The sequence below is a fragment of the Ammospiza caudacuta genome, chromosome 2 (genome assembly GCF_027887145.1).
Source record: "Ammospiza caudacuta isolate bAmmCau1 chromosome 2, bAmmCau1.pri, whole genome shotgun sequence".
NCBI classification, from domain to species: Eukaryota; Metazoa; Chordata; class Aves; order Passeriformes; family Passerellidae; genus Ammospiza; species Ammospiza caudacuta.
The window spans coordinates 87,891,542-87,910,299 of NC_080594.1; the positions used below are offsets into that span (position 1 = coordinate 87,891,542).

The 18,758-nt window shown below is 38.5% G+C and overlaps 1 protein-coding gene across 3 annotated transcripts in view; it reads left to right on the top strand.

Annotated features, from left to right (window-relative positions):
• Positions 1-18,758, top strand: part of CYFIP1 (cytoplasmic FMR1 interacting protein 1) — a 75,471-nt gene that overhangs the window by 21,258 nt on the left and 35,455 nt on the right. For 2 of the 3 annotated variants that reach the window (XM_058800368.1, XM_058800366.1), the window contains 17 exons: positions 266-447; positions 1,536-1,632; positions 1,771-1,899; positions 3,325-3,429; positions 3,590-3,681; positions 4,940-5,057; positions 6,128-6,250; positions 8,720-8,845; positions 9,155-9,321; positions 11,093-11,240; positions 13,096-13,249; positions 14,471-14,627; positions 15,178-15,274; positions 15,618-15,694; positions 15,791-15,899; positions 16,470-16,589; positions 18,529-18,728. In XM_058800368.1, coding sequence (XP_058656351.1) covers positions 266-447; positions 1,536-1,632; positions 1,771-1,899; positions 3,325-3,429; positions 3,590-3,681; positions 4,940-5,057; positions 6,128-6,250; positions 8,720-8,845; positions 9,155-9,321; positions 11,093-11,240; positions 13,096-13,249; positions 14,471-14,627; positions 15,178-15,274; positions 15,618-15,694; positions 15,791-15,899; positions 16,470-16,589; positions 18,529-18,728 — 2,201 coding nt within the window. Of the gene's footprint in view, positions 1-265; positions 448-1,535; positions 1,633-1,770; positions 1,900-3,324; positions 3,430-3,589; positions 3,682-4,939; positions 5,058-6,127; positions 6,251-8,719; positions 8,846-9,154; positions 9,322-11,092; positions 11,241-12,642; positions 12,791-13,095; positions 13,250-14,470; positions 14,628-15,177; positions 15,275-15,617; positions 15,695-15,790; positions 15,900-16,469; positions 16,590-18,528; positions 18,729-18,758 lie in introns of all 3 variants that reach the window. The other variant, XM_058800367.1, reaches the window with a different exon arrangement.

Below are 18,758 nucleotides of genomic sequence, written 5' to 3' on the forward strand. Positions count from 1 at the left end.
TTACTTTTATCTGCAAAGAAGAACCTTGGCTCTTGTGTCAGGCAAGTTTGGTGGCAAAAATCACTGGTGACACTTGCAGCAGACATCAGGTACACAGTGGAGGAGCTGAAAGGCCTGTACTCACACCTTTCTACTTTTCCATGCTTTAAACATTTTTCTGCTTCACTGGAGCTTTTCACTGCCCAGCTCTAGGTACACAATGAAACTTTCTCCCTGGAAATGTCATGGCTTTTACTCCCTGTTTTTCTGTCTTTCCCCCCATTAGAGAAATGCCATTGAACGGTTTTGTGGGGAGGTGAGGCGATTGTGCCACGCGGAGAGAAGGAAGGACTTTGTGTCTGAAGCCTATCTGATCACACTGGGCAAATTCATCAACATGTTTGCAGTGCTGGATGAGTTGAAGAACATGAAGTGCAGCGTCAAGAACGACCACTCGGCCTACAAGAGGTGAGTGCAGGGGCAGCAGGACCTGGCCTTTGCTGCCAGCATTCAGCCTCCCACGAGATGGCAGCAACTGCTTTTCTTCTCACAGCTTTTTCTTCAAAAATAGTCTCTTCATGTGAGGGACGAGCTACCTTGGAACTAGGGATGGCTTGGCTGCAGTTAGGCAGTTGAATACATCTGTTTTCTGTGTGCTCTTCTTCCAGCAGCAATAGGTTTTTCTGCCTTTAATGCCAAGCTGTCAAATACTTCTGTCCTGGTGTATGCGAAATGCAATGCATATACTTTGTTCAGTAAAGCTTCTGTTTTTAAATTTGAGAGAAAGCTGGCTTTCTGGTAACTTGTGCTACTCCTGTTCTAATGAATTCTACTCTTGGAATCCACTTCTGACATTTTTAGCTGACAATTGTTGTGCAATTGTTCTTAAGATGTTTTGTCTTTGCTGTTCAAAGTCATTGTGATTGCAGGTATAGCAGGGAAGGGAAGGGGTGAGATACCTGTGGCCAAGTTTTGTGCATGAGCTACCAGATGGCATCAGGTATCTTCTCTTGAACACAGTGGCCAGAACAGCAGGGAAAGTCAGCTTTATGCCAGCTCTAGCATCTGTAGTCTTTCATGCAGAAAGCTATTCAGTCAATGACTAGCCAAATTCACCTGTGTTGTTTCTGCTTACGTGAGATTTAGTTTCTACCTCCACCTGTTGTAGTTGTTTATTGGAATATTATCCCAACCTCTTAAGCTTACTTGGTTTGCCTTTCTGTTTCTTTGGAGATGTGTTTCTGGAGGCCAAAGCTTCTTTTCTGGAAGACTGACTTTTCCTGGGGTGTTAAGTGGCTTGGATCTATAGACCCCCAGCTACACCCAGTTGAAGGATATAGCCAATGATTTTTCATTTGTTTTTTCATTTCATTTTTTATTGGACCACCTAAGTAGGGGTGTAGTGGAATTTCGGATAGTAAAGCAGTTTATTTTTGATAAATTAGGTCCATATCTGTCTTCTAGTGAATTTTTCACCCTTATTTTTTTTGAGGAGATAGATTTACTTACAAACAGTCCTGGCCAAAGGAAAAACAGTTTTTATTTTGTTTTTAAAGAGCTGCTCAGTTCCTGCGGAAAATGGCAGATCCTCAGTCCATTCAAGAATCCCAGAACCTTTCCATGTTCCTTGCCAACCACAACAAGATAACACAAGTAAGCTTGGATTGTCTTCTTGCAAGTTACCTAATGCTTTGCAAAAGTATTAAAATAAAGCTCTTCCAGTTTGGTAGTAACTTTTTTCCCAGTCAGTGTAACTAGTTAACTAATATCCTTCTTTTTTTTCCCCTCCAGTCTTTGCAGCAGCAGTTGGAGGTGATTGTTGGCTATGAAGAACTGCTTGCAGATATTGTGAATTTGTGTGTGGACTACTATGAAAACAAAATGTACCTAACACCCAGTGAGAAACATATGCTTTTGAAAGTAGGTTTCTTTTGGGTACAAAATTAAAAAAAGAATGTTGAGGAGGGAACAGGTGTTTGAATTCCAGATTGTTTCCGGTTGTTTTTTTTAAAAGGAACCAGATTAAGCAAATAGTTTGCATTACTGCTTTTCCCCATTATTGTCTTTTTGTTGTATTACATGCTAAAATTATTTTAAAGCTTTTAATCCATTTTTGTTTTTCATAAACTGAAGTTGACCCATTTGAACTGCATCCAATTCTATGGAGTTGTGTTTGTATGAAGTATGACAGCAGAAGGGAACTACTGCACTTTATTTTAGATATGTGGCAAGATTGTTTAAGAAGTTTTTGGAAGTGAGGCTGTGTATCAAATATTTAAAGGAACAAGTGTCTTGAAATTAGGATTAATTAGTCAGTTTAGTTAGCTGGACTATGCACCTGAAATAAGAGAGTGCTGGGCAATGTGAATTGTGGCTGATTTTCATCAGCTGCATTTCTTGCAGTCGAAGAAAAGATATAGAGTAAGAGCTAAAAATATGCCTCCTGACAAATATTTTGAGGCACTTCAGTGTTTAACTTTTGAAGAGCTCTGTTTATTAGGAGTAAACAAAAGTCTTCTGAAACCACACATGAACTCTAGAGCATTTACACTCTATCTACAAGGGTGCCCAGTGTGACTTTTGTATTTGGGCCTTTTGCTCACTAGAGATTCTTAGAACACAGTCAGTTCCTCTGCTTGGCTCCTGTAAATACTAAGGAGAATCCAAGAATATACTGAGCTGGGAGGGATCCACAAGGATCATTGAGTCCAACTCCTGGCCCTGCACAGCACCATCCCCAGGGGTCACACCTTGTGCCTGAGAGTGTTGTCCAAATGCTCTTGAGCTGTCAGGCTGCTGCTGTGGCCACTGCCCTGGGGAGTGTTCTGTTGCCCAACACCCTCTGGCAGAAGAACCTTTTCCTGATAAATTCCTAATCTTAATTAAATGCTTGGACAAAATCTTATTAGATTTTTTTTGGATGCTTCTGAGCTCCTGGGTGTATAATTCAGAGAGGCACTGAAAGCCAGAAAAGCAATCACTCAGAGCTGTTAGATCTAAACTTCTGTTACCAAATCAGTTTGCATGTACAGAATTTTAATAAATTGGAAGTGGAAAGAAAAGCTGTAAAAATAGCCAGACTCTCATTTCAGTGAGATTTTTTTCTTTTTATCTTAAATCTTTATACAAACAAGCAAAGTCTTTTAAGGGTAACTGATCAGGCTAATGCAGTAAAAAAGGAATAGTACAGAAATGTAGGTATTTAAAATATATTCTGTTTGAAGGAGGTTGGATGTTTCAGGATTGGTTTTAAAATGTTACTTCTTTAATTATATGAAGAACAGACTTACAAGTTGTTACTTCTGAGGTCCTTTAGTGGAAGGTTTAATTTCTTTCCTTTTTCAGGTGATGGGCTTTGGATTATACCTGATGGATGGAAGTGTCAGTAACATCTATAAGTTGGATGCAAAGAAAAGGATAAATTTAGCCAAGATAGACAAGTACTTTAAGGTTGGTTAAGATGTGATTTTAAAGGTAGTTTCTCATGCATTTAAATATATTTAAATAGAAAAAAAGATCACTTTGGGTTGTAATATGGGTGAATAATGGTTTCCTTTTACTATGGTTTGTCTTACTAATTTATCCAATCTGATTTATTCCCTGTGTACAGCAGTTGCAAGTTGTCCCACTGTTTGGTGACATGCAGATTGAACTTGCAAGATACATTAAGACCAGTGCCCATTATGAGGAAAATAAATCCAGGTAGGAAGGAGAAAGAAACAGAGTGGAGCATCTGGGATGGGGAAGATCTGACCCTTGGAGTATATTTTCATACTCACTTGTTAGTCCATGGGTCAGGGGTAATTAATAGAATTTTCACTTTGTCATCTTTTTTGTGTGGGTATTTTACTATTAATGTAATTCGTGTAATGGACACAACTAAAGAAACAGAGGGTTTAAAAACCTTTCTGTGCTGCTGAGGTCGTTCTTGTATCTGTGACGTTTATCACCTGGGTTGGAAGAAATTCATTTTATCTTACTCTAATTTAGTTTTTATTTTTCCCTTTAAATATGAAAACTTTCATTAAAAGAAATGAAGGATTTTACTAAGCAAGGTGAGCAGTAGTAGTGCATGGGTGAATAGGCATGTGTACATTGCACATGGAGCAGCAACTTAGCTTGTCTCCCCCTATTTTTTTTTTTTTTGGCTAGGTGTGCAGCACAGCAAAATGGTTGGAAAATACAGCCAGTGATTGCATTAATGGATCCATGGTTTTTGGTTATTGCTTTGTTTTAGTGAACCTTTCTGTGCTCCTCCAAGACCTTGCCTCTATGCAGTTACATGAATTTAGAATGCTGTGCTTTGCATTTTAATTCCTGCAGAAAAAAACCACATAACTTGCATGTAATTGCTAAGAGAAAATCAATGGCAATGGGCCTACTGAGCTACTAAAAATATGAGGCTACTTAATATGAGTAGCCTCATTCTTGGTAGCATGTTTTTGTGTGCCTCTTCATAACATGTTAATAGTCTTGATAATGTCTTTTTTATAGCTGAGAGCATACTATACAGTCTTCAGAGTTCAACAAAACTAAACAAAAAAGTATCTGCAGGTGGCTAGAGTATCTTACAGCCTATAAGATACTGCACTTCTGCCCTAGCTTTTAATCCTTAATCCTTTTTGGTCTTGCTCCTAAGTGCCCTTGAAGAGAGGTGCTGGTTTGTATTTCATAGCAGCAGCCTTTAAAAAACAAAAAGAAATCTTCCAAAAGAGAAAACAAAAACTGAGCAGTCTTTTCTTAAGACTTGGAAGAAGTGCTATTTGAACTCAGAAGGGCAGTTCATGGCTTTTGCAGGGGTAGAGGTAAAGATGTGAAGAGAGAAAAAGCCTCAAACAACAGAGAAGGAAAATGGGTAAAAAAAAAAAGTAATGCATTGTGGATCTTTCTTTGCAGTACCAGTTGTGCTGTTTATTGTTAAAACTGATTTAAGTGGGGGTTTTTTTGTCTTCTGAACCAGATGGACATGCACATCTTCCAGCAGCAGTCCCCAGTACAATATATGTGAGCAGATGATCCAAATCAGAGAAGATCACATGCGTTTCATATCTGAACTGGCTCGTTACAGCAACAGTGAGGTAAGTGGGGTTAGAGCTACATGTGCAAATTGCACATCACTCATTAACAGTTATTATTAAGTATTTGAAAAGCAGGTAAATCTCTGGCTAGCTAAATGATAAAGCTTGGCCACCTGAGTCAAGAAAAGAGGCTGCAGGTCTAATCCCCATTCTCTGAATTATATTTTTACTATTTAAATTTAACTTAATAATGACACATCATATAAACTCTAATATCCTTCGGTCTCTTTCTCTTTATGTATCTCAGATTTATCTTGGAAATTTTGGTATATCTCATTTAGAATATGTAGTCCTTACTCTAAAGAGGTGCTTGTAACAGTTTAAACAAAACTAAGTTAAGATTAGTAAAAGAGTACAGAAATGCATATGTATACACACACTCATACATATATAGTATATAGAGACAACAAATAACTATGTATATCGTATATAATTGATATCTTGAATTCATCTGCAACAGTATTGGAGTCATTAGGGATACCAGTGATTTCCATCTCTTGACCAAAATCTGTCAAGTTTCCTAAGTCTCTAGAAGAAAAAGCTGATGTTAGATGGTAAAGCAGGTGTTGGTACATGGTGCTGTTTTAGTGCTTCAATCAACATAGAAATTTGGCTGTGGATGCTGAATACAGCACATTGTGGTGTGGATTTGGGTGTGTGTGGTGCTGTGAGGTCCCCAGGACAAGGTGAGAGATGAGAATTTGACTCCATGTTCTCAGAAGGCTGATTTATTATGATATGATATACTAAAACTATACTAAAGAAAAAGGATACATCAGAAGGCTAAACAAGAATGATAATGAAAGCTCGTGACTGACCACAGAGTCTGACACAGCTGATGGTGTTTGGTCATTAATTAAAAACAATTCACATGGAACCAAACAAAGATGCACCTGTTGGTAAACAACCTCCAGACCACATTCCCAAGCAATCAGATAATTATTGTCTTCATTCTTTTCTGAGGCCTGTCAGCTTCCCAGGAGAAAATCCTGGGCAAAGAGGATTTTTGAGAAAATATCATGGTGACAGGTGTGGGGGTTTTTGTTTTGTTTTTCTTTTATAATGTCTAGGTGGTGACTGGGTCTGGTCGACAGGAGGCTCAGAAAACAGATGCGGAATATCGGAAGCTCTTTGATCTCTCTCTCCAAGGCCTGCAGCTCCTCTCCCAGTGGAGTGCCCATGTCATGGAAGTGGTATGTAACATGGGAAGTATAACCAGATGAAAAAGAGGTGTCTTGGTGAGGTTAGACAGAATAAAACTGAACTGAAAAATATATGTTGTGTTTTCAAAGGATCACTGAATATTCTGAGTTGGAAGGGACCCAACAAGAATCTTGTTTCCTTACTTTGCCTCTTCCTTCACTCCTTTTCTCCTTCTGGTTCAAACCTCATTCTTAGAGGATGGCACATGAAGTCTACAGAGTCTAGGAGTAATGTTGCTGCTTTGAAGATCCAGTAGCTTCTATCTCACACAGTACATTCAACTTGTTCTGTTTAGAGGATAGGCTGGCTGTCACCTGTGAACCTTCACCAGATGTTTTAATGTCACTCTTCACACAAACATTTTGTAGACTAAGACTTCATAATTTCCTTCTAAACATTGTTTAAAATTACTTTGTTGGAAACATCTGTACTGACATGCAGTCACTGAGGAGGTGAGAGAACAGCTCCAGCTGGCTGTGTTTAGACATCACCCCTCAGTAAATAGAAGCATATATGGTTTTAACACACAAAAATGGATGGAAGGGCTCCCACTGGCTTTAGATTGGGCTTTTAGTCAAAAGGAAAGTAAATGCAGGGAAAGGAAAATATGAGAGGAGAGGAGGGAGGGGAAATAAAGAACATGCTGAGTTGTTTCTGTATATTGTAGTAGTTTATTTTCAAAGCAGATGCCAGTTAGAAAAGTGGGTGTGCTTTTTTCCAATAGGAAGCTGCTTAAGGCAGAAATTGAAGAGGAGTCCTTGTTATGGTGCAGACACTGAATAAAAGCTGTGTGCCTTAGCTGAACCAAAACACGTTCTAGGAAGGGTTGGAATGTGACTTACTGTATGAGAGAAGCCAGACTTGCTCCTCTTCTGCCTCAGATGTCTTGTGATCCACAGAGGGCATAGCTGGTGAACCAGTTCTCTCTCATTTGTATCTTTAACTGCCTCTTTTAAAAGCCAGTAGATGTGTCATGCTTTTCCCTGTATTATCCTATTCCTGTTTGAATCCACAGTGTATTTAATGGTGAAAGTCTTGTTCTCCTTTCTCTTCTTAAGGGAGTTTGCTGTCATCTATTCCTTGCCTCTGCAGCTCCTAGACTTGCACCCTTTATTTCTGTCATCACAAATTGCTGCATCCAGGGTCTCTTCACAGGGAAAATCTTCCTATTGTTTTATATCTCTGCAGGATGTCTCTCATTCTTAGCTCTGTTTTTGTCCTACTCATTCCAGGACAAACTTTCTCTGGCATCACAGCAGGTTTTTTGGGTATTCTCACTGCTTTTCATTGTCTTTCTAGTTTAAATGGATTCCCATAAATACTTCTCAACTTAGTTCAAGTTTGTATTCACCTTCTTCCTGTCCTACTGAGAATTTATTCTGATAGGGAGTATCCTAATTATTTACCTGTCTCCACCTTCACTGAGTATCCATGAACATAGTTGTGTGCATTGTGTTGAGATAAAAACTTGCATATGTTTGTTGTGTGTGCATCTTAACCCTGTCAGTTTAATCCCTCCAAAGAACTACTTTGTTTAATCATTTCCCCAGTGCCCTCTTTGTAGCACTCAGCTTGCAGAATGTGATGCTTCTCTTTGCCATAGGTGAATTGAAGCTGTTAATCCATTATAGTAGGCAAATTTATATTGCTCTGTAATCTAATATTTATGCTAAGGTGGTCTCAAGCAGGTCTTGTTATATGCTGAATTCAAACTGTGAGAAAATTGTATTTAAATGTGACTAGGATTTTTCACATTATGTGCCCTGATGGATATTAGGCCAGCCTGATGCTGGTCAGGAACATTTTGAGCTGTGTTTGCAGTGACTAAAAAGGCAGTATTTAAGAGAAGTGCACACTGTGCAGTTCATATTGTCACAGATAATACAGCTATTTCCATACATTTCAGCCTAGTAAACTTAAAAATCAAGCAAGCCCCCTGAAAAAAAACCCAAACCATCAACAACCAAAACCTGTAGTTTTCTGGTTGTGTTTTGAAATCTAAATGTGAATATTTCATTAAGTGGGAAGCTCCTCTTTTTGTGTGTGGGTCTAATGGATTGTTTTTTTGTGTTCTGAAGTCTTTCTGAGTTTCTCATATTTCAAGCAGAGAAGAAACTTTTGCCTATGTTAACATTTGCACATAAAAAGCGCACTTAAGTGCAATACCTGTTGAGTTTGAGAGATGCATTTCTTTGGAATAATACAGAATCACTGGTTTTCAGGAGAAGTTTTTAGGGAAATTATTGTTTGGCCAGAAATTTCCACCAGATAGTAGTTTCAGAATTTACACAAGGTTTGAACATAGTACCAAATAATATTCTTCAAATATTCATGAAAATGCTGTGATATTTCTCAAAGCATGCTATTTGTGTCCAACTGTGTTTTGTGTTTCTCAGCATTTTTGTTTCTTTTTGTTCCCCCCATCTTTTTCTCTCCCTTTCCTGCCTTGTGAACTGCAGTACTCGTGGAAGCTGGTGCACCCAACTGACAAATATTCCAATAAAGATTGTCCTGACAATGCAGAGGAGTATGAAAGAGCAACAAGATACAATTATACTAGTGAGGAGAAGTTTGCTTTGGTTGAGGTAAGAGAAATGTTTTTCTATAGGGATTTTCCAAAGATTAATTCTATACAAAAGAGAACATTCTCTATAGGCATTTTGCATACCCAATGCAGAAAGACAGCCTGCCCTGTATTGACTCTGAAACCAGAGTCTGACTCTGTGTTCCTCAATTCAGTAAATAAGAGGAGCATAGCAAATCTATCCTTTGTCATTTGTAACTCGTTAATTCCTCTTTTCTCATTTTTTATATTTAAAAATGCACTGTTTGTACAAATATAGAAACAAAATAAGAAAAATACATTTGTCTGTTTTGTTGGGTTTTTTTTGCAGGTGATTGCCATGATCAAAGGTCTTCAGGTGCTGATGGGACGAATGGAAAGTGTTTTCAATCATGCCATTCGTCATACCATTTATGCAGCTCTCCAGGACTTTGCCCAGGTCACACTTAGGGAGCCATTAAGACAAGCCATTAAAAAGAAGAAAAATGTCATTCAGAGGTAGCATTACTGTTCTCATATTTTTCTATATTCTTCTCTCCAGACCTTAGTAATTAGTTGCAGAATTGCACAGATGTTAAATTTTACCTAAGCCTGTACTCCCAATCTGTCTGGCATTCATGGTTAGCTTGTTTGGATATGAATTGAAGTTGAAGCAGTCTGAAGGTAAAAATGAATGGCTGCCAGCATGGCTGCAGCAGAGTCCTGGCTGTCCTGAGCCTCTTAGGACTACTTTAGGAAGTCTTGTGTTCAATGTTGTTCATTTTTATTTTAAGAAAATACAAATGCAGTAATACTGAAAGCAAAATCAGTGTTTGTATTTTGAAGAAAGATTTCACTGTTGTTTACTTTATGATTCCAGTATTTCCTCTTTTGTGTCTTATGTTTATCCCATTCTCTCTTCTCTTTGCCTTAGTTTTTTGTCTTATTTCTCAGCTTCTGCTGCTTTTGGTTTATTAGCCTTACACATCTCTTCCAGTGCTCCATCTGCCCACGCTGATTAGTGACATTTCCTGACCTTATTTTTTTTTGTCCCTAATTGTTTGCTTTTAATCTTGACTTGTTTATTGTGTTCACTCCCACATTTCATTGCAAAGCTCTTCGAGGTCAAAGTCCTTAGCTAATTAGACTATTGCTAAGTGCTCTGTCTCCCACAGAAATATCATCATAAGCTAAAAATAAGTAAATTGCTCCACATTATCAGGTTTGCAGGGAAAGTGTTTTTGTCACAGGATTTTAATGAAATAGAAAAATATTACTTTCATACCTACTCAGATTTGGGATGAGACATTTTCTTGGTCATTCAGCATGCCACAGATTATGCCTGACTGTGTTCCTGGCAAGTATCTGAGTTCCAGTTCAGTATTTGGACCTACAAGTATGAAGCTGTTTGTGTAAATTTCATCTGAATTTCTTCTGGAAATTCACAGGATTTCACAGGAATTTTGCTTTTTTTCATTTTAAGCTATCATTGTCTCTCTTTAATTTTGTGAATAATCTGCTTTGGTTTGATTGAATGTTAATTGGATTCATAGTGAATACGTATTCATATTAGTATGAATTTGGTTTGAGTGATCCAACTCTGGGGTTCTCAACACAAGAAAGACCTGGACCTGTTAGAAAGGGTCCAGAGGGCCATGAGGATGATCAGGGACTGGAACACTTCTCATATGAAGACAGGCTGGGAGAGCTGGGGTAGTTCAGTGTGGAGAAATAAAGGCTCTGGGAGGCCTCATTATAACTTTCCAGTACCTTAGAGGGGCTTATGACAAAGAGGGAGAAGGGCTTTTTTGTGCAGGCAGCTAGAGACAGGACAAGGGGCCATGGTTTTACTGAAAGAGGAAGGCAGGTTTAGATTAGGTATTAGGAAGAAATCCTTTATTTGGAGGGTAATGGAGCACTGTCACAGTTTGCCCAGAGAAGTTGTGGGTGCCCCATCCCTGCAAGTGTTCCAAGGCCAGCTTGAATGGGGCCCTGAGCAGCCTGATGTAGTGAAAGGTGTCCCTGCCCTTGGCAGGGGGAAAGTTGGAACTAGATGGTCTTGAAAGGCTCTAGATTAACTTTTCTGATATAGAGCATGGAGTGGTTATTTTGTGGCTGTGTCATTCTTGAAAACATTGGTGAAATTCTTTGTTCTTGGTTGGAATTACCCTGAGCTCGTGAATGTTGTTGCAAACTTTCTGTGCTCATGGAAGAATGCTTTAAAAAAGTAAAGTGTTCTATTAGAGAGCTTGGATGTGCTGCAGTCTGAAGATGTGGAAATTGTGTTCAGTGTTTTGCAGGCCATAAGGAAGACAGTGTGTGACTGGGAAGCAGGTCATGAGCCATTCAATGACCCGGCTCTAAGGGGAGAGAAGGACCCCAAAAGTGGCTTTGACATCAAAGTCCCAAGACGTGCAGTTGGACCCTCCAGCACTCAGGTATTTTCCTGTCTGGTGGTTGTGATACCTGTCAACAATTATTGCATGAGGTGTGTTCTTTCTGTCCTGAACTATTTTAAAATTGCAGGTTTTATTGCGGTCTTTTTTTAATGCTAAAAATCTACTCTGATTTAAATTTGTAAAATTTGATGCGCATAACCAAGAGCCTCTGCCTGGACTGCTGTAATTTTCTACTCTGTTACATGATTTTTCCAAGGATTCAATCACTTTAATTTGATTTTCTGGGAACAAATATTTTCTCATTGAGCTCCTAATGTTTTTAAATAATATTTTTGAACTATATTAATTATTTCTATACTGACTTCTATCTTTGGTATGGCTGGTGAAATTTTTTTTCTTAAATCACACTATTCAGTAGATGTCCAGTAGTTTAAAAATATGTTTAACATATAAATGAATGTCTATTAAAATATGGAAAAATATATGACTTCTGACAAAATCCCAGTGTTCAGTAATGAATGATAAAGCTGGTCCTTAGAATCTAATTTGTCTTCTGCTGCCACTAAAACAAGATATTTCAAATGTTTTCTGTGGTAGTCATCAAAATCCCATACCTAGATGCTCATTCTTGTTACCTCCATATAGTTCTCTTTATTTCATTTGTGGATGTGTTTGGGGAATGTATGGTCTGATATTCATAGCTCATCTGAGAAAATGAGGTACTGAGTACTTGAGGTGAAAAACTGAAGGCAACTGTGATTTGTGAAGACAATCTTTTAATATCTAAAATCTGTGGGAAAGAGAGCATGTATGGTTAATAATTTTGGGTAATAAAAAGTTGCTTAGTTTATGATAAGATTGGCTTAATGAAGATTTTGTTTTGATAATTGCAGAATAATTGTTTTGATTTCTAATTTCCTGGGGTGAAAGAAAAGGTTAAATATCACCACCAATTTGCTTCTCCTGTGCTTTAAGGGCTTTACTTCACCTTTGCAACATGCTGTTTAGAGTATGTGGTTCTCTCTGCTTTTTCTGCTCTTGGGCTGGCACACTTGTCCTTCTGGGTTGACAGGAAGGCAAGAGGTCAAATATATCCATTTTAGATAGATTTTCCTCAGTTTCATGTGTTTCTAAAATGGCTGTGTATGAACGGGTAATTGTTCATTTGCTAAATAAGTTTTAAATCATTTGATAAGCTAATGGTTCTCTGAGCATCCTCTGAAATGAACGGGAACTTTCCCTTTGCCTGAGGGAGCCCCAGATTGCAGTGATTTTTCTGAACAACCTTTCTGTATGGCCTCCTCTGCATGCTCACTGTGCTGCTTTTCGTTTTTAACAAACTAACATGTTTTCTCTGCTTCTCTTTCCCGTTCCTTATTTACCTGTGTGTTTTTATTAACGGATTCTCTTCCCCTGCCTGCCCCTGTCTGTTGGTTTTTAGCTCTTCATGGTTCGCACTATGACAGAGTCCTTGAACTCTGCTGAGCTGTTGAAGCAGCTCAAGTCTCTGGGATTGGAAAAGCTATTGCATGTGACACACAAGTTTCTGAGGCAGTCCTACATCTATCCGCCTCTTTTAAACTTTGGTGGTAAGACATTACTTATTACTTTTACTTTTTGTGGTGATGTGAACTGTTCCACTGCAAGTGGTCTGCTGCTGAGTGTCAGTGGAGGTCCCCTTGGCACGGGTAGGCATTTGTGCTTCTGTGTAGGCTAGTGTTGCATCTGTTCCTCTTGCCTCAAAGGCTTTTATCCACACAGTGCCAGTTTTCAGTTTGAAGTGGAGCAGTCGCTTACTGATAGTAATTCTCAGTGTTGCTCAACTAATGTACCATGTGTATTTTCCTTTTTTCCCCTCCCCTTTCCACCGTAATTGTTTCCTTTAATGATACAGCTTTACATGGTGAGAACTATGTTAGAGTCCCTCATTGCTGACAAAAGTGGTTCCAAGAAAACCTTGAGAAGTAGCCTTGAGGGGCCCACCATATTGGACATAGAAAAATTCCATCGCGAGTCTTTCTTCTACACTCATTTGATAAATTTCAGTGGTAAGATATGTAGATGATCAGTGTCCAGCTTAGCATGTCCTAACACCTCTAACACGATCTGGAAAATGTTTCCGATTGCCTAAGTCAACTTAACCTTTGGTTTATTTATCAAAAGCCTTGGTCTGTCCAAACTTTTTCTGAGATGGTACTTAGCTTTGTGGTGGGATTTTTATTTTGACTTGTTACATGTTTGTTTCTAATGCGTCAAATTTCATATTGTTACCTCTTTTTTCTATTTTATGTATGTACTTACAAAAACAATAAGCCTATACACACTGAAATTTTTTTAAAGGAAGTAGTTTTTGTGTTTTGGGAGATTTTTTTTTGTTTTGTTTTAAGTACAGAGGAAACAAATTCTCTGTTGTGGTAAATTTGATGTCATTTCACTACTCTTACTATTCAGTTAATTGTAATCGGAAACATGCTGTCCTAAAGAATTCACCTACTGACATTGAGTGTACCTAGTCCTTGTCATCACCATGCTGTGTTGTCTTTCATTTTTGTTTTGCTGCTGGTCTCCTTTACCCTTGGAGAAGGGGGAGTCTGTTAATACCAGTCACTGTGCTAGCTGGGGAACAGCACTGCAAAAGGTCTTCAGAAGGTCTCAGTGTAAAAAGTTCATTCCTGTTTTAGTTCACAAGCCTTCAGGAAAGGCAGGATTGTACCAAGTGTTTTCTGGAGAGGTGGGAAGCACACCTCTGTGACCTTGATGGCATCCTTAGAAACTTGTTGTTTTAATCCCTACTTCATGTGTCTGTCTGTCATTTCTTGCCCATCTAATCAACAGGAACATGTGGAGCAATTCAGTCCTCCATAGGGAGGGATGGTACTGGTAGTTCCAGTGCAATTTTGCCTTCTTCACTTACTGCTTCCCAAATTCAGTGTATGGCTTTCTCAGCCCCCAGCTGAGAAATTAAACTAGAAATCCCTTTTTACTGGTGTACACAGTTTTTCTGTTTAACTGATAGTCTCATCCAGTTCCACTCTTTTTTTTTTTCTATAAGAAGGCACCACTTTGGGGGCCAGTGATGAATTCAGAACTCTTACAAAAAGTCATGGGCTTTACATTTTGAATTTGCTTTAGATTATATGCCCTGTGTACAGCTCTAGTGACTTGCACCTGCTTTTTTTTTGTTTTGCATTGCATCATCAGAATCACAGTTGTATTGTACTTGATGTATTTCTATAAGAAGTGTAATTCTCCCTTATTCATTCTGAAAGAAACCCTGCAGCAATGCTGTGATCTGTCCCAGCTGTGGTTCAGGGAATTCTTCTTAGAGCTGACCATGGGCAGAAGAATCCAGTTTCCCATTGAGATGTCCATGCCTTGGATTTTGACGGATCATATTTTGGAGACAAAAGAGGCATCAATGATGGAGTAAGACCCGCTTGTGCTCTTCCACTGAATGATTATTCTTAATGATTGCATTCCTTATTATAATGTTGCTCCTTTAATTGGTTTTAACAAGTAGTCATTGAGAAGGTATTCTAAACTTGAATAAAATTTTTGTCTTCATTTGCCCATTTTCACAGTCTCTAAGTTTTCTTTTTGATGTGAATAATTGAAATGCTAAACCTTTCACATCATTGCACCAGCCATGTATTTTGCTCCTTGAGTTCTCCTTGCTTATTCTTCAGAGATATCAAATATAATGTACAGTGGTTAAAGCCTAGTTCCATTTTGATGGACAGCTAAAAAACAAGTTTTAGACTTCAAACATATCGACACCTTTTCCTAAACCAACAAATATTTTCTTAAAGGAAAAATTGTGATCCTTTTTATATAAACTAAAAAAGGAAAATACCCTGTTTTCGTGAACCACTTGTGGATTGCAATATTGATTGGCTTACTTCATCTTGACAGCACCATCCTAAAGAATCATGACTTTCATACACATGTAACTCATGTTTTATTCTTTTTCTTGCAGGTATGTTCTGTATTCTTTGGACCTTTATAATGACAGTGCTCATTATGCACTTACCAAATTTAAGAAGCAGTTCCTCTATGATGAAATTGAGGCAGAGGTAAAGTAACCTTACCTACTGGAGAAAAATCATCTGTACCTGAATGTGAAAATCATGCTAAAGGACAAGGTCTTTTTTAAGAGATTCAGAACAGATGGCGATAATAGAAAAACTGAGAAGACTGACCAGAAGATGAGCAACTGGTTGGGTGATATGTTGTGAGGAAAGCTATAGACCTGTGCAAAAATCCCTCACATTAATGGTGAAAATTGAGCCACATCTCTTGTACTGGGAAATTTGGACCTATTAACTTCCTTGACGATGTTTGATAAACAGTGGGAGATCTTAGAGAAGCTCTTTTAAAAATTTTAAGTATCTCTAAACATATATTTTTTTCCTCAAGGTAAACCTGTGTTTTGACCAATTTGTCTACAAGCTGGCAGACCAAATATTTGCATACTACAAGGCAATGGCTGGCAGGTAGCTATTCCTTCCACTATGAGAGCTTTCCTTCACACTTCTCTGCTCTGCTTTGCTGTTTAGTACACCTTAAGCATTTTCTTCCTTTCTTCATAGCCTGCTTCTGGATAAACGGCTACGTTCAGAGTGCAAGAACCAGGGAGCAACCATTCAGCTGCTGCAGTCCAACCGCTACGAGACACTGTTGAAACAGAGACACGTTCAAGTGAGTTAACTCCAAGGTTTTATCTGAGTTGCTTGGCAGCTTTCCAGTGGTGTTGATTCATGTAGGTAGACAAAACTCATTTTGTGCTTCATGTTCTGTTGTCTCGGCAGCATAACTGAACACTTGAGATCTGCTTTTTTTGTCACATGAAGGTGTAAATTAAGAAAGAAAACTTAAAAGATCCTATTTTAAAGCAAATGTCTGTTGCAGTTAGGAAAACATGAGCCAAATAGGAATGCCATGGGTGATAGCGTGTCTTCCTAGTAATGTCTTTTACTAGTTTTCAGTATGTTGTTGGCACAATATGATAGAAGCATAAAATGCTGATACAAGTACTTAAATGTAGATGCAATGTGTACTTTTAATTCTTTTTGTAAGAATTGGGATGCAAATTGTAGTACCGCATTTGCTCATGAATTTATAATTTTTGTCCATCTGCTTTGTTTCAGTGTGTTTGGGATGCAAGTTCACAAAGTGAGAGTCTGTTAATCTGGGGGGTCTCGTAGTCCTTGTACAGCGTGTCTTGTAACCTGTCTGGCAGCTCAGAGCCTCACACGTGTTTTCCCTTAGCTCCTGGGCAGGTCCATAGACCTGAACCGGCTGATCACGCAGCGCATCTCGGCCGCCATGTACCGCTCCATGGAGCTGGCCATCGGCCGCTTCGAGAGCGAGGACCTGACCTCCATCGTGGTGAGTCTCTGCTGCCCTCTGCCACAGCCCTGGCACACCACCTGGGGTGGAGCAACCCCAGACTGCTGCAGCTCAGGGCCCTGGGGGTAAAGTGGACAGAAGGCAGGCACTTGGAGCAGTGAGAAAACAAAGAAAGCAGTCACCTTTTGATATAAGTTTTTGTAAGCGCCCACTTCTGCCCATGCTTATAAATAAATTGCGCATCAAAAAAAATAGCCTTGTGCTTGGGAGAATCAAAATTCATGGATTTACTCAGGCAGCTTGGTTTTGTAGCATGACAAAAATAATTTTTTGGTGAAGGAAAGAGATCTGACTTGTCCCCGTGGAAGAGAAGCATCTGTGCAATATTGAGGTGTCCTTTTGAGTTAGTTTCCCGGTTAAAATGCTAAAAAACAATTTTTATTTCAAGACAGCATGAATTTGACAAGTAAACATGCAGTCAGCAAGAAAAAATATCAGGCACATTCAGTTCTGCTCGAATGAAAAATAAATTAAAAGTTGTGCAAAAGAGTTTACTGTTGTTCTTTCTGTAATAAGATTTACCAGTGACATTTTGTCATGCAGTTAACTATCTTGGTTTAATTTCATTCTTTACTGAAGAGAAATCAAATACTGAGGCCATACAGTCTCTTGACTTCTGAAAGCTTGGTTTTATAACTTTGAATTATTGAAAGGTAGTTTTTCTTTGTTATGTGCAGTACACTTTTAGTGACTGAGTGAACAGAAACCATCAAGGATGTGTTCCTTATGTCACAGGTTCTCATTCTTTGAGTAAGAGTCAGTAAGTGAGTGACAGAACTAAGGGTTGTCCCTTTACCATGTTCCTCCTCCTTGTTGTTTTGGTGTTCTTTTTTGTTTTATGCAAAATGTTTTCTGTTGAAAACTGGCTGCTTTCCTCAGCAAGAAACTGATCCAAATAGATGAAGTAATCTGTAATTTCTGCTGGTTTTCCAGATAAACAAATGAAGTTAAGGTATTTACAAGACTGAGCTATTATTTTCTCCTCAAACTGGATTTCATTCTGTAGTAATAATCTTAGTGGGTTTTTTTTTTTCCTTGAACTAACTTGCTCAGAGGTGTAAAACTCCTTTGAAATATGGAGCACTTAAATCAGAGAGCAGTTTATGGAAAGATAGTAGTAGTAATTTGATACACAACTAGAAGAAGCCACTGGATATTTCTTCAGTAGATCACTGCACAAAAATCTTTAAAAGCAGTGCTTGAATTTTTTGGAAGTAAGGGTTGTGTTCTTTGTGCTTGGTGTTTTCAGTGCCTCATGGCAGATATAGAGTTATTTTATTGTATTTAATTTTAAAGAAATTGCCAGAAAAGATACTAGGAATTTCTTGTCAAGAGGAGAAACATAATGAAATGAAGTACACATGTATAGTCATGTAGCTTGCAGCTAGTGATTTTGTGGGTACCTTCACAACATTTGTAAATGTCTGATCTGGTTTTTCATTGCATCTTTGTACATCCTTCACTGGAGTAGACCATGAGAGGGATTTATAGTAAATGTGGTGTTATTCCTAATAATACCACTACAATAGTTAGTTCACCAATTACTCTACTGAGCAGAAATTACTTTTGTGATTGCTTGTAAAGCAGGAAATGCAGAAAGGTGTTTCTGGCCTATGTCTGACTCTATTTAAATGTTGGAGTTTTAGGTTTTGCTCAGTGGAGGAAGTGTTGCTACAGATCTGTGTTTGAGGACTATCTTTGTCTGAATACCCCTAAAGTCTCAGAAGGTTTAAGAAACAATCCCAAGAGTACTGATTCTGTCCAGCCCTTATTGTTACAGTAAGAGACTGGGAGAGAGTCAATTGTTCATTTTGATTTCTTTCTAGTTTTCTTTTCCCTCAAGGTTATTTGTGTACTTTGTTCAGTTTCTCCACTTTATTAAATGCATCATTCTCTTTTTTCCCCTTGTTTTTCATAGGAGCTGGATGGCTTGATAGAGATAAACAAAATGACTCACAAGCTTCTGAGTAGATACATGACCTTGGATAGCTTTGATGCCATGTTCAGAGAAGCCAACCACAATGTTTCAGCCCCTTATGGCAGAATCACTCTTCATGTCTTTTGGGAACTCAATTATGATTTCCTTCCAAACTACTGCTACAATGGATCAACTAACAGGTTAGCAAGGCGGCTTTTTTATTTGCAGCT